This window comes from Lithobates pipiens, unplaced genomic scaffold (genome assembly GCF_037356315.1).
Source record: "Lithobates pipiens isolate NorthernLeopardFrog02 unplaced genomic scaffold, aLitPip1_a1.2 Scaffold_13, whole genome shotgun sequence".
Lineage (NCBI taxonomy): Eukaryota > Metazoa > Chordata > Amphibia > Anura > Ranidae > Lithobates > Lithobates pipiens.
Window position 1 is genome coordinate 509,571,843 of NW_027507718.1, and position 14,088 is coordinate 509,585,930.

General features: G+C 42.7%; 1 protein-coding gene across 2 annotated transcripts in view; it reads right to left on the reverse strand.

Moving 5' to 3' along the window:
- The window catches only part of LOC143975581 (extracellular calcium-sensing receptor-like), a 122,098-nt gene that overhangs the window by 90,697 nt on the left and 17,313 nt on the right, over positions 1–14,088 (reverse strand). The window contains exon 2 of one of the 2 annotated variants that reach the window (XM_077478045.1): positions 8,639–8,930. In XM_077478045.1, coding sequence (XP_077334171.1) covers positions 8,639–8,930 — 292 coding nt within the window. The remainder of the gene's footprint in view (positions 1–8,638; positions 8,931–14,088) is intronic. The other variant, XM_077478047.1, reaches the window with a different exon arrangement.

The following is a 14,088-nucleotide window of genomic DNA, read 5'->3' on the forward strand; positions in this document are numbered from 1 at the left end:
ATCTACAGTGACTGCACTTGCAGTGCACTTGTAGTGCAAAGAGGATTTGCCTTTCGTAAATGACCCCCTTTGTGTGGTATTAGAATACCATTTCAAAATAATGCTGTTTTTGTTAAGCCAAAGGTTATTTAAAGAGTCATTGTAATAATTTGATGAAGATTTATCTTTTGTTTGTTCACTTTGCTGCATTTGAATCAAAAATAATATAACATTTTCATTTCGACCAATTCAAAAATGTATCGATTGCATTAGTTCGAATTGAAAAAAAATCTGTAAATTTTTGAATTCCAAATACGAATTTCGAATACGAATTCCAAAATAGAATTGAATGAATCAACCAAATTTAACTAAACAAAATAACCAAATTAACGCATCAAAACGAAACAAAACGAAACACATTTTTTCATCATGCACATGTCTAATGACCAGGCCATTTTTTGCGGTATGGCACTGCATCGCTTTAACTGACAATTGCACGCTCCTGCGATGTTGTACCCAAACAAAATTTACCTCCCTTTTTTCCCATAAATAGAGATTTCTTTTGGGGGTATTTGATCACCTCTGCGGTTTTCATTTTTTGCACTATAAACAAGAAAAGCATGACAATGCATGCAATATTCTGCTTGTTTTGCTTTCAGCAGCTTGGCATTGCATGTTATTACTGAATCTGTGTTCTACTAGGAGCCCCAGACCTTTTTCCAACCTGGATTCCCCCAAAGGTTCTCCCCCTAGCAAGTAGCTTGCATTCCTGTTCTTTGCCGCCAAGTACATTACTTTACATTTTTCATCATTAAACCTCATTTGTCATGTAGTTGCCCACCCCCTTTTTTGAGATCTTCTTGTAGGGTTTCTATATCCTGCTGTGAAGTTTTTGTCATGCTAGCTTTGTATCTTCAGAAAACACTGAGATTGAGCTATTTATACTAATCTCTATTTCATTTATGAATACATTAAAATGAATTGGTCCCAGAACAGAGCCACTTACTTTTCCAGACTATTCTGATTTCTCCCTATTTATCATCACCTTCTTTATACACCCTTGTAGCTAGTTTTCAATCCAGTCACATACCCCAAGGTACCCTAATGCCACGTACACACGACCAGACTTTTTAACGGACTAGGTCCAACGGTCTTCCCAACAGACCTTCGGTGGAGTTCCGACTGACTTTCTGAACGGACGGACTTGGCCACACACAAGCACACCAAAGTCCGATTCAAATGTGATGACATACGACCAAACTAGAATAAGGAAGTTCAAAACCAGTAGCCAATACTTTTACTAGTCGTGGTGGTGATCTACGATTTTTAGTGGGACTGCAATATTGAGGCGGACAGATCAGATACTTTTGACACTTTTTTGAGACCACTGACATGTTTACAGTGATCAGTGCTATAAAGATGCACTGATTACTATATAAATGACACTGGCAGGGAAGGGGTTAATACTAGTGGTGTTCAAGGGGTTAAATGTGTTCCCTGGGAGGTGTTTCTAACTGTGGGGCAGTGTACTGACTGGAGGAGGAGAAAGATTCTGTTCCTGATCACTAGGGACAGACAATACTCCCCTGTCAGAATGGGGATTTGTTTGTTTACATTGAGAGATCCCCATTCTGGCTCTCTGTGGAGTGATCTTGGCACATTGGCTCCCCCTATGCAGCATGCCTGCTATAGCTCTTAAAAGAGCCAATGTACAGCTACAGTGATTGCAGGAACTAAATGAGCTGACCTGCCGCAATATAATGACAGCGACTGGTCAGCAAGTAGTTAATACACTTTTTTTTTTACTCTCCTCCATTATGTGCCTCTCATAGTTTTTTTTAGCTGTCCTGATTGAACTCCTACATTTCCTATTGCATTCCTTGCAGTGTTGGAATGCCAACTGTGACTATTTTTTAAGGGACATTTTTTCTCTGAAATGTCATTTTATGATAAAGCTTAGCCACCCAGGTTTACCCTTAGCTCTTTTATATGTGTTACCCATTAGAATGCACTGGCTAATACCATAATATTTATTATATTATAAAGCACTCCCATTTTTCTTCAGTATTTAATGTTTCTAGAATTTGGTCCCATTTTAATATCTTGTAGTTGGAGCACAGTTTAGAAAATATGTCTTTTTTCAAATTTAGTGTTCTTGCACTACCATTCCTTTTCCCATTTTACTATCATTTACTGTACATTGAATGTAATTATCCTGTGATTGCTGTTTCCTAAATTGTTCAAGAAGAAAGAAAACACAGTGGCTCTAAGTGCAGCATGCACAAAGCATTTAATTTGTATTAAAAGTATAAATGAGCTACTCACAAGTAAATAAGAAGTAAGTGCATTGTAATCATTGAAGTCCAGAGGCGGAAGGAGGCGGCTTCATGTTCGTATGCATGCGTGCTCCTTCCTCAGGCCATACGAGGTGCCATCTTTGTTGTGGCTTACGTTTGCTGGGGAAATGACATCCAGACACAGAAGCAACTAAAGGTAAAATAGCATAAAAAATTGCATATGAAACAGTAATAATTAAAATAACAGCAATAAAAAGCAATAGGATTGACTCAAAACACATAAAACCAAAATAATAGTGATAATGGGGAAAACAACCAACAATACTAAAACATGTGTCAGGCATAAATATGTGATATTTACTATTTAGTAGGTTTTCTTATTGATTCTATAATACTAGTAGTATACACTAGTATACACTATACATGGCTTTTATAAAATAGGTCCTGTCTTAAATAAATTGTGATGTTGGTTAGTAATCAATATTACCAGTAAATCATATATTTTGCACTATTTGAAGATGTAGAATGAAGGAAATTATAGAACTGTATTAACCTCTATTTCTTCATTTAGGCCCCCTGGCGTTAAAGTATTCAAAAAATAGATCCAGAAGTCTCTCTCGCAGAGACACTTAAAAGACTCTGCCACAGGGAGAGAATGAGGTACAGCTTCCAAGATCCATACAAATAGGCCTTAAGAAGATTGAGCACGATGATCCGGGAAGTGTCAGGGAACACTGTGCTTGTCAGAACCTTCTTCCACAAATTTACTATGTTCCCCAAATCTCTTCCTAAGTGATCATATGGTGTATCCCGCATACAGCACCCGCATGGACAGGAAAGGCAATAAATAACAAATTCAGTAGAACAGTTGAAAAATTCAGGGATGTGTATGTTTTCCCTTTATAGATAAAGCCTTTCTGTCCATGCCGGATATGCTTGTAAGGTATTTAAGTTTATGGCACTGGTACATCCATTTTCATCCCAACACTTCACTGATCATCATGATCAATCTTCTGATGGCCTATTTGTATGAATCCTGGAAGCCATACCTCATTCTCTCTCTGTGGCAGAGTGTTTTAAGCGTCTCTGAAAGACAGAGAGACCGCCTGGATCTATTCCTTGGAAACGTTAACTCCAGGGGGCCTAATTGAAGAAATAGAGGTTAAAGCATTTGTTAACCCCCAAAAAAAGTATCCTGCTCCTTTAAAGCATGTTATATGACACAGTACTTGTTCTGTGTCATTTGGCCCCCTATAACACCTAAAAACCTGGCTGATCCTGCCAGTTTCTCCCCTCCCCTCTGTAAACTGACCACCGTGTATCATGGCTGTTGAGCTCTGACACCATGGTCAGTTTATGTACCTCCATCATCCGCAGCCTGCTGTCCTGTGTCTCCTCTGTGCTCCTGTGTCCTCATCCCCCCTCCCCTCCTTACCTGTCAGCCTGTGATTGTGCTGCTCCCTCAGCTCCTAATGCTCAAATGACTGTAATTTGTATGCACCATCTGCTCTGTCTCCTTATGCAGTGTTCCCCTCAGTGTGTTATAAAAAGAAATAAATAAATGCTATAAATACCTCATGTAAGAGCCAAGATTGTGATCACATGACCGACCAGGTCTTTCCTCCTCTCCTCCTACCCACTTCCTCCCCTCCTGAGTGATGCCAGCGGGGGAATCTTCGCCCTCCCGCTGCATCAGACAAAAGAAGAGAGGAGAGAACCAGCCAGTCATGTGATCGCGGATATCGGCCCTTACATGAGGTATTTACAGCATTTATTTTTATAAATCACAAACAGAGGATCAGATGCCTGATGTACACGTTTTTTAGTATTGTTTTTTCCTTTTGTTTTCTCCTCCTTATTTTCTTTTTTTGTGTTTTTGTTTTTTCTTTTCCTTGATGTACCCACACGCATCAACTTTGAGGCATAACTGTTTTTGTTTTTATTTTTAGTTGGTGATGCAATCAGTTGACAATAATGACAAATAGTTGGCTGTTTGCCCCATCATCACTTTTATATTGGCTTCATGTGTATCAAGCAATTCCTATAAATTTTTATTGCTGTTATCATTATTACTGTTTCATATGCAAATTTTAGGCTATTTTGCGCATTGTACTGTTAGGTAGAATGACCCTTTAGTTGCTTCCATGTCTGGATGTCTTTTTTTCCTGAGCACACATAAGCCACGCCAAAGACGGCACCTCGTATGGTCTGAGGAAGGCGCACGCATGCGCTGCACTTAGAACCACTGTGTTTTCTTTCTCCTGTCTGTTTCAGAGTCTGCTTCTAGCTCTCCTAAACTGACTGTCTACAGTGCTGGTTTATGGACCTACCTATCTTTTTAAAAGACTATTACCTAAGGACTATATTCGTTATGGATACTTTTCCTCCTGCTTAAAGACTTCATAATATCCCCTTTTTCTTTTATTGTTATACATTTTTTTATATATATATTGTATCATTAAATATTAGTATCATATACACTGTTAGGGCTAGGTTCCTTTCCTGTTTTTGTTTGTACCTCCTAAATTGTGCCGTAATTCTACATCTGTGATCATATCCATGTTATTTGTAATTAGTAGATCTAACAGAACATTATTTCTAGTTGGGGAATACATCAACTGATACCCGAACTTGTCCTGCAAGACATTTAAGAAACAGTGAGCTTTAAACGAGTGAGCAGTTCGTACTGCTTAGTCGATATCTTTATAATTTAAGTCCCCAATTATAATAATTTTTCCGTGCCTGCCGCTATTCCTAACTGAGCTAGAAGATCTGACTCCTCCTCATCCTTCAACTTAGGGGACCAATAGTGTATGACCACTATTAATTTCCCCGTTTGCTTCTTCTCTTTGAAACTCCACTCACAGGGACCGCACTTCCTCCCTTGCTCCTGTAGCAATGTCGTCCCTCGCGTTCACCTACGAATCATTCTTGCTATACAGATACAATCTTTTCCCTCTTCTACCTTCCTGTCCCTCTCATACAAGTGGTACCCCTTGGCAGTTGCTAGCCAGTTGTGTGAGCTGCCAAACCATGTCTCTGCTATCTAAACAAAGTTGAAGTCCTCCTTGTGTACCAGCAGCCCCAGTCCTTCCTTTTTATTAGCTAGACTTCTAGCATTTGTGTGCATATCTTATAGTTTTTTTACGGGCGCATATTATTTCCTCCCTAGTTTTTCTGAGGCTGCAATTGTGTTCTGCCAGCCTACTCACCTTTGGTTTAGGTATTCTGGTTATACCACCACTAATACCTCTAATATTACCCTGGGACCTTCACTAACCACAAACTATCTCTTTTCCTCATCCCTACTAGGGATGAGCCGAACACCCCCCTGTTCGGTTCGCACCAGAACCTGCGAACAGACCTAAACTTCGTGTGAACTTTAGAACCCTATTAAAGTCTATGGGACTCGAACGTTCACAATCTAAAGTGCTCATTTTAAAGGGTAATATGAAAGTTACTGTCCTAAAAAGTGTTTGGGGACCTGGGTCCTGCCCCAGGAGACATGTATCAATGCAAAAAAAAGTTTTAAAAACGGCCGTTTTTTCAGGAGCAGTGATTTTAATAATGATTAAAGTGAAACAATAAAAGTGTAATATTCCTTTAAATTTCGTAGCTGGGGGGTATCTATAGTATGCCTGTGAAGGGGTGCATGTTTCTGGTGCTTAGAACTGTCGCTGCACAAAGTGTCATTTGTGCAGGAAAAAAAGTCTTTTAAAATCACTTGCGGCTAAATTGTCGGGTCTCCGTAATACAGAGAACACTCAATGAGTGTTCTCTGTATTAGCCGACAATTCATTCATTCATTGATTAAAAAAAAAAAAAAAAAAAAAAAAAGCGTGGGGGTTCCCCTAAATTCAATCAAAAGGCCCTTCAGGTCTGACATGGATATTAAGGGGAACCCCGTGTCAAATTTTAAAAAAAAATTGACGTGGGGGTCCCCCCAAATATCCATACCAGACCCTTCAGGTCTGATATGGATATTAAGGGGAACCCCGCATCAAATTAAAAAAAAAAATTGACGTGGGGGTCCCCCTAAATATCCATACCAGACCCTTTATCCGAGCACGCAACCTGGCAGGCCGCAGGAAAAGAGGGGGGGACGAGAGAGCGGCCCCCCCTCCCTCCTGAACCATACCAGGCCACATACCCTCAACATTGGGAGGATGCTTTGGGGGTCTGTGACCCCTCAAAGCACCTTGTCCCCATGTTGATAAGGACAAGGGCCTCATCCTCACAACCCTGGCCGTTGGTTGTGAGGGTCTGCGGGCGGGGGGCTTATCAGAATCTGGAAGCCCCCTTTAACAAGGGGACCCCCAGATCCCGCCCCCCCCCTGTTTGAAATGGTAAGGGGGTACAAAAGTACCCCTACCATTTCACAAAGAAAGTGTCAAAATGGTTAAATAAGACAAACACACTTTTGAAAAATTCCTTTATTAAAAATAAAAAAAATAAAAAAAAAATTCCAGCGGTGCTAATCCACTCTTGCTATCCAGCGACGGGTCTCCGGGGTCCAGCGATGGATGATCATATCCAGCGACGGGGGATCTCTCAGTCCAGCGCTGTCCATACCTCCTTCTTCTGTCTCCACTGCGGAGACACTGCAGAGAGCCGAGCGCTGACATTTCTTATATTGGGAGGGCGGGGCCACCCGTCACCTGACCCCACCCCTCTGACGCAGGAGAGGGAAGCCAGGGGTTCCCCAGTGACGTGTGGGTGACCCCGCCCCCTCTGATGTAACACAGGTTTCCGTTACATCAGAGGGGGCGGGGTCACCCACACGTCACTGGGGAACCCCTGGCTTCCCTCTCCTGCGTCAGAGGGGCGGGGTCAGGTGACGGGTGGCCCCGCCCTCCCAATATAAGAAATGTCAGCGCTCGGCTCTCTGCAGTGTCTCCGCAGTGGAGACAGAAGAAGGAGGTATGGACAGCGCTGGACTGAGAGATCCCCCGTCGCTGGATATGATCATCCATCGCTGGACCCCGGAGACCCGTCGCTGGATAGCAAGAGTGGATTAGCACCGCTGGAATTTTTTTTTTATTTTTTTTATTTTTAATAAAGGAATTTTTCAAAAGTGTGTTTGTCTTATTTAACCATTTTGACACTTTCTTTGTGAAATGGTAGGGGTACTTTTGTACCCCCTTACCATTTCAAACAGGGGGGGGGGCGGGATCTGGGGGTCCCCTTGTTAAAGGGGGCTTCCAGATTCTGATAAGCCCCCCGCCCGCAGACCCTCACAACCAACGGCCAGGGTTGTGAGGATGAGGCCCTTGTCCTTATCAACATGGGGACAAGGTGCTTTGAGGGGTCACAGACCCCCAAAGCATCCTCCCAATGTTGAGGGTATGTGGCCTGGTACGGTTCAGGAGGGAGGGGGGGCCGCTCTCTCGTCCCCCCCTCTTTTCCTGCGGCCTGCCAGGTTGCGTGCTCGGATAAAGGGTCTGGTATGGATATTTAGGGGGACCCCCACGTCAATTTTTTTTTTAAATTTGATGCGGGGTTCCCCTTAATATCCATATCAGACCTGAAGGGTCTGGTATGGATATTTGGGGGGACCCCCACGTCAATTTTTTTTTTAAATTTGACACGGGGTTCCCCTTAATATCCATGTCAGACCTGAAGGGCCTTTTGATTGAATTTAGGGGAACCCCCACGCTTTTTTTTTTTTTTTTTTTTTTAATCAATGAATGAATGAATTGTCGGCTAATACAGAGAACACTCATTGAGTGTTCTCTGTATTACGGAGACCCGACAATTTAGCCGCAAGTGATTTTAAAAGACTTTTTTTCCTGCACAAATGACACTTTGTGCAGCGACAGTTCTAAGCACCAGAAACATGCGCCCCTTCACAGGCATACTATAGATACCCCCCAGCTACGAAATTTAAAGGAATATTACACTTTTATTGTTTCACTTTAATCATTATTAAAATCACTGCTCCTGAAAAAACGGCCGTTTTTAAAACTTTTTTTTGCATTGATCCATGTCCCCTGGGGCAGGACCCGGGTCCCCAAACACTTTTTAGGACAGTAACCTGCATATTACCCTTTAAAATTAGCACTTTAGATTTCTCCCATAGACTTGTATAGGGTGTTCCGGCTTTTCGAATTTGCTGCGAACAGCCCAAATTGTTCACTGTTCGCTGAACAGGCGAACAGGCAATGTTCGAGTAGAACATGAGTTCGACTCGAACTCGAAGCTCATCCCTAATCCCTACCACCTAGTTTTAAAGTCCCTCTAACTGTTTACCCATCACCTCTTCCAACTGAGTTGCACCCTTCCCATTTAGGCGCAGTCCGTTCTTGCTACACAGCCGGTAACTGACCAAAATTTATGACTAAGTAGTAATCATTTATTCTGACCTGTGAGATTCCAAATAGGTTTAGCACTTGTGCTATGCGCATAGATATTTCTGAAGACCAATCGCCAATAACACCAGCCAGTTTATGATGCTCCATACAGGAGTAGTTTGGAAATGAGGCCTCAGCACCAGACAGGATGTTCAAAACACTCTCTATGGCCGTATTCACATCATTACAGGAATCATATATGTGATATCCCAGAGTCACATTGGGTAAAATATTGGGGTTCTTGTTTATCTCATCTATAGCAAATATAAAAGCAATTATATATTTGTAATAATGACGGGAAGGTCTATGAAAAAGCAATATTTGGAAAAAAATATGAGATTAATAATGAAATAGCATAAATCCATGCACTTGTGATTGAAGCATGATGTTGATAATTTAACAATATGATAATAAACAGATAGCTTTGACACTACCTAACTACCTAAGCCACAAAAATGCATTTTTGATGTGTGAAATAACACCGTAGAAAATATTCATAGATATTGAACTCAAGAGGACTATTCTCATTCTTGGAGACCCTATGCAGTGGCAAAGAGAAAAGAGAAATATTTTTCTTACCTTATGTAGCACTAACCCCCGAAGGAGCTGCTGGTTTGATTGGGCTTACCGTTACCTTCTTCTTCTCGATTTGTGTCTAGGGATTTCCAGTGGTAGATGGCCCAGAAACTTTAGAGACTGATGACAGATCCGCTTAAAGGGATTTTTATTTACAAAAACGTAGTTAACGAACAGTCTCTTAGTATAGGATCAGAGGGCTAGGAAGAAAGTTCAGGTACTCTTAGTGTCAAAGTCAATAATAAAGGACTTGCTTACTTTGACTCAATCCAGAAAATAGCCGTTCACAGCTGGATGTTCACTCATGTTAGATAGTCCCTCTCTCACAAGGCCTAGCAGCCAACAAGGTGCTTAAATCAGGAATAAGTCTCTGCCACAGACTTAGTTGTAGAACACGTAGGAATAAGTCTCTGCCATAGACGTTGTTGTAGAACATGTAGGAAACTAGGACTTGTAGAACACTCGTGTGGTACCAGTATCTTTCAGCCGGTTCGGTGATACCATCAGCATCTTAAGTACCCTCTCCCAGAAAGCACAGCAAGAGTGACACTCCCACTGGGCTGGCTCCGAGAGAAAGTAACCTTAAAGCACCCAACCAGACTGTGTTTCCATGCCTGCCAGAAGAGACAGTGCCCCCTATGGCCAGGCTGAACACCCTATAGTCCAGTCAGACTGATGCTGAGGACCAAATTTGGAATAATTATACCCAAACCAAACTGCAGTTCAGGTGTAACATTAAATAAAAAATAAAAAAAACATAGCGCGTGCTCTTCAGGAGCCGGCGCTACACTTAATTCAATAAAATAAGCATTTTCCTTATATTAACCCCTTCCCATCCAGCCCTAGCATCCATTTAACAGATTGCAAAAACTGTCACAGGACCACTTTGATTAGCTGTCACAGTGGTCACATAATTGAGAGCTGATGATTGCTACAGACCAGGAGCTGTCTATAACAGCTCAGTCACTGTGCTGAAAGTATGCAGTAGGTGTGCTCTCAGCACATAAACCTTAGCTGCCCATGGATGCATAGAGTATATGTGGCATTAAAGCTCAGATTGTATGTGAGATATGTGGGCAGCATAAGGTTAATGTATATGTGAACTTTGTGAAATGTGAAATTTTATGCAATGTGAGGGACCATCCCCTCTAGACACTTGTCATTGGAACAGGTGTCCCCAATAATGATTTGCCCTTCTTGTTGTGGTGAAAACCTTAAAAATGTTGGTTTTTCAATTACTTTCTGTCTCACTGACTGTGATCACTTTGACAAATGGGTGGGTTAATCATTGGGGACACAGACAGCAATAAAAACATGACAGGGGTTTTAACCCTTCCCCACACAAAACTAATGAGAAGGGGTATTCTATATTTCATGGTGAAGTTCTCCCTAATAAAGAATATGGTTTCCCTTCATAGGACATTTATGTTTTGTGGCACATAATGTAGTCGTTGATGGTTTTTGTTGTTGATAAAAATTTGAGAATGTAAAATCTGTTAAAGTAAATAAGGATTTCCTAGCAATGGAAATACCCTTTCTAATACCAAAAACAACTAACTTTAATATTTAACAGTGATTCAAGTATCATTCACAACGTTAATATCCACAACTGCATTGCACAGGTGGAATTCTTCCCACTGTTGCTAACCATATGTGTCCAAGCACTTCAGCAAAATTTTGTGTATGTGTATATATATATATATATATATATATATATATATATATATAGTTACATAGTTAGTAAGGTTGAACACATATACATACATGGATATCTCTATGGCTTAGTATTTGGCACCATCTAGCAGCTAAATACTGGTACTGGACGTAAATGTTTATTGCTTTGAAGAAAGCACAAAAGACATATACAGCAAGTGACTAGTGTTTTCTCAGGAAGGCAACCCATACCCCGGAGGAAAGTAAATTTGAAAAATGGTAGGAGCAGACCACACAAGCCCTGGATGAGTGGGACATCTCTGACAGACACAAAAGACAAAGGATTGCAGAGAGCTTAAGAGGGCCTGCTTCTGAAGCGATCTGAAATCTCAAGCTCAGCCAGCAGAACTGCGTTGCTCAGGACTACTTAGATATCCTATAGGATGTGTTCGGATGGACAGAGAAAGTCTCCGACCTAATTTACCAATTGGAGCACACCTATCAACTAGCCTGAGAAAAGCTGTCAGGTTATATAGGACGGTTGGACAAAGTCCTGCATCAGATCTTGTTGAAGAAAGGACTAGATCCCAGGGAAGTGGATGAAACAAGGGCAAAGCAAGTCCTGAAGGGTGCCCAACCATTAGACCCCCATCATGCTCCAATTAAGGGCCCATCAAGACGGTGGCATTCTAAAGTACCCGGATCTGATCCGGACTGTGCGGGAAGAGGAGGCCATTCTTAAGCGGAAAGAGGAAAAACTCCAAGGGCCAAAATCAGTGGTTGAAATCAGGGCGACTATTGCCATCAGTGGCGACCCTGAAATAGAACTTCTCCAGACACAAGTGGCACAGTTGATGGAAATGATGGCTCTGTTGACTGCCTGGCACACCAACTCCCCCGATAGGAGAGTTCAAGCACTCAAATAATGGACAAGTCTCACAGCAGTGGTGGAAAAACCCATGACCTGTTTCAACTGTGGAGGAGTTGGACATCTTAGGCGAGTGTGTCCAAGCCCAAGAAAGGGGACAAAACCCCCAAATCTGACTTTAAACTTAGTGAAGGAGTCAACTGGGCCCCCAGTTATCAAAAGGAACTCCAGTCCAACCTATACGCAACAGACACCTGAAACTGCAGTAAAGTCAAGGTGGAAGAAGGAGAGGCCATAAAAACCAATTGCCAAGGTACAAGCCACTAAGCAGGCCAAAAGTGCTACCCCCCGTGGGCTCCCTACCAAGTTAGTGGAGCCCTCTCCAATTGTCCCCATCCAGATAGAGGACATATACACCAAAGCCCTGCTGGACACTGGAGCACAGGTGACATTGCTCTACAGAGATTTCTATGATAAGCGTCTCAAACACCTGCCTTAAAAACTGCAGGACCTGGAGATATGCGGATTAAGGACCCAGAACTTCCCATATGATGGTTACCTGCCGGTCAAGCTCACTTTCGACCTGAGTACAGCAGGGAAGGCAGAAATCTTTGATGCCTTGGCAGTGGTGTAGAGCTGCCATGATGAGTCGACATAATCGATTACGTCGACTACAAAAATACGTTGACGTGCGTGCAGGGCGTCGATGCATCACAGTGCTCCGTATCTCCCGCTCTCCTCTGTGCTACTGTCCCCCTCTCTTCTCCCCCTCAGTGCATCTGTCCCCCTCCCTGCTGCTGCCCCCCTCTCCTCCCCCTCCATGCTGCCGCTCCCCCCTCTTCTCCCCCTCCATGCATCTGTCCCCCTCCGTGCCGCCGTCCCCCTCTCTTCTCCCCCTCCGTGCATCTGTTCCCCTCCGTGCCGCCGTCCCCCTCTCTTCTCCCCCTCCGTGCTGCCGCCCCCCTCTCTCTTCTCTGTGTCCCCCTCCGTGCTGCCACCCCCCTCGGTATCTAAGGATGGGGAGTGGAGGCAGGAGTCGGTAAACCCGACTCCTTCGTTTTCAGAATGGACAGAGTCAGTGATCACTGACTCTGTCCATTCACATAACTGAAACATTGTAACCACCTGTGATTACGATGTCTCAGTTAATGAATGGAGAGATGCAGCTGTCTTCTCTCCATTCATTATCAGTGCAGCAGAGGCTGCAGAAAAAGGGACTGGGGAATCTCTGTCCCCAGTCCCTTTCCCTGTCTCAAATGGCAGATATCAGAGGTCTGTTAAGACCCCTGATATCTCACCATAGCCCCCCTCCCCCCCCCTCCCAACAGGGCTGATAAAAAAATTGCAATAAATAATAAACAAAAAAAATTGTAAAAAATAATAATAAAAAAAAAACACACACACTGACACTGTCCCCACACACAATATATATATATTCTTTTATCTTAACTTTACAAAAAATAAGTACATAAAAAAGGTAAGAATATAATTACATATATATGTCTGTACTAGTTATATTCTTTTATCTTTTTTTTTTTTTTATGTACTTATCAGTTTTTGTAAGGTGATTAATTAGCTAATCAAAAAAAAAACCACTAGATTAATTAAAAAAAAATAAATAATAATAATCGTGTAGTCGATGACTAGTCGAAAAAATAATCGATAGATTAGTCGACAGACAAACTAATCGTTAGTTGCAGCTCTACAGTGATGTGTCCTCACCCTCCAGGAGCTGACAAAAGCTCCCTCATCATCAGGACAAACATTGATTTGGTGAGAAGACTACTCGCGCCGCTTGTACAGCAGGAAAAGACCCTCCCCACAAAATTGCACCCAAGGTTAGCCCAGGTGTACCGAGACTTTAAACGTGAAGAGAAGGCCCCTGAAGAGGGAGTGAGAAAAATCTGGCTTCTAGACAAGAAAGAGAGACTGGTCCAACCAGGTGAAGTAGTTTGCCTAAGAGCTTCCGTCAAGTTAAGTTGAAAAAGACCGGGCCCTTTCATTGTTCTGGAGACTCCAAACCAGGAAGAACACAGGGGATTAGAACTTATCCCTGAAGTATTGCCAACCAAGGCATTGGATAGGAATCACGGCAAGATTTCAGTCAGTGTCCGCAACACAGCAGCTGTGCCAGGGAGGGTGCCAGCCAGAAGACTATTGGGACATGCCAGTCCAGCAACTCTAGTCTCGCCGTGTGGCTCAATGGGAGAACAGGCCGGAGAGACTGCCCAAGAAGATTTCTCCCTGAAGAACGCACCTCTTACTCCTGCCTGGATGGAGAGAGCTAAAGCTCAACTCCTGAGATGGAAGTCAACTTTCTCTACAAGTGAGTTTGATGTGGGGCTGGCGAAGAGTGCGACTCACC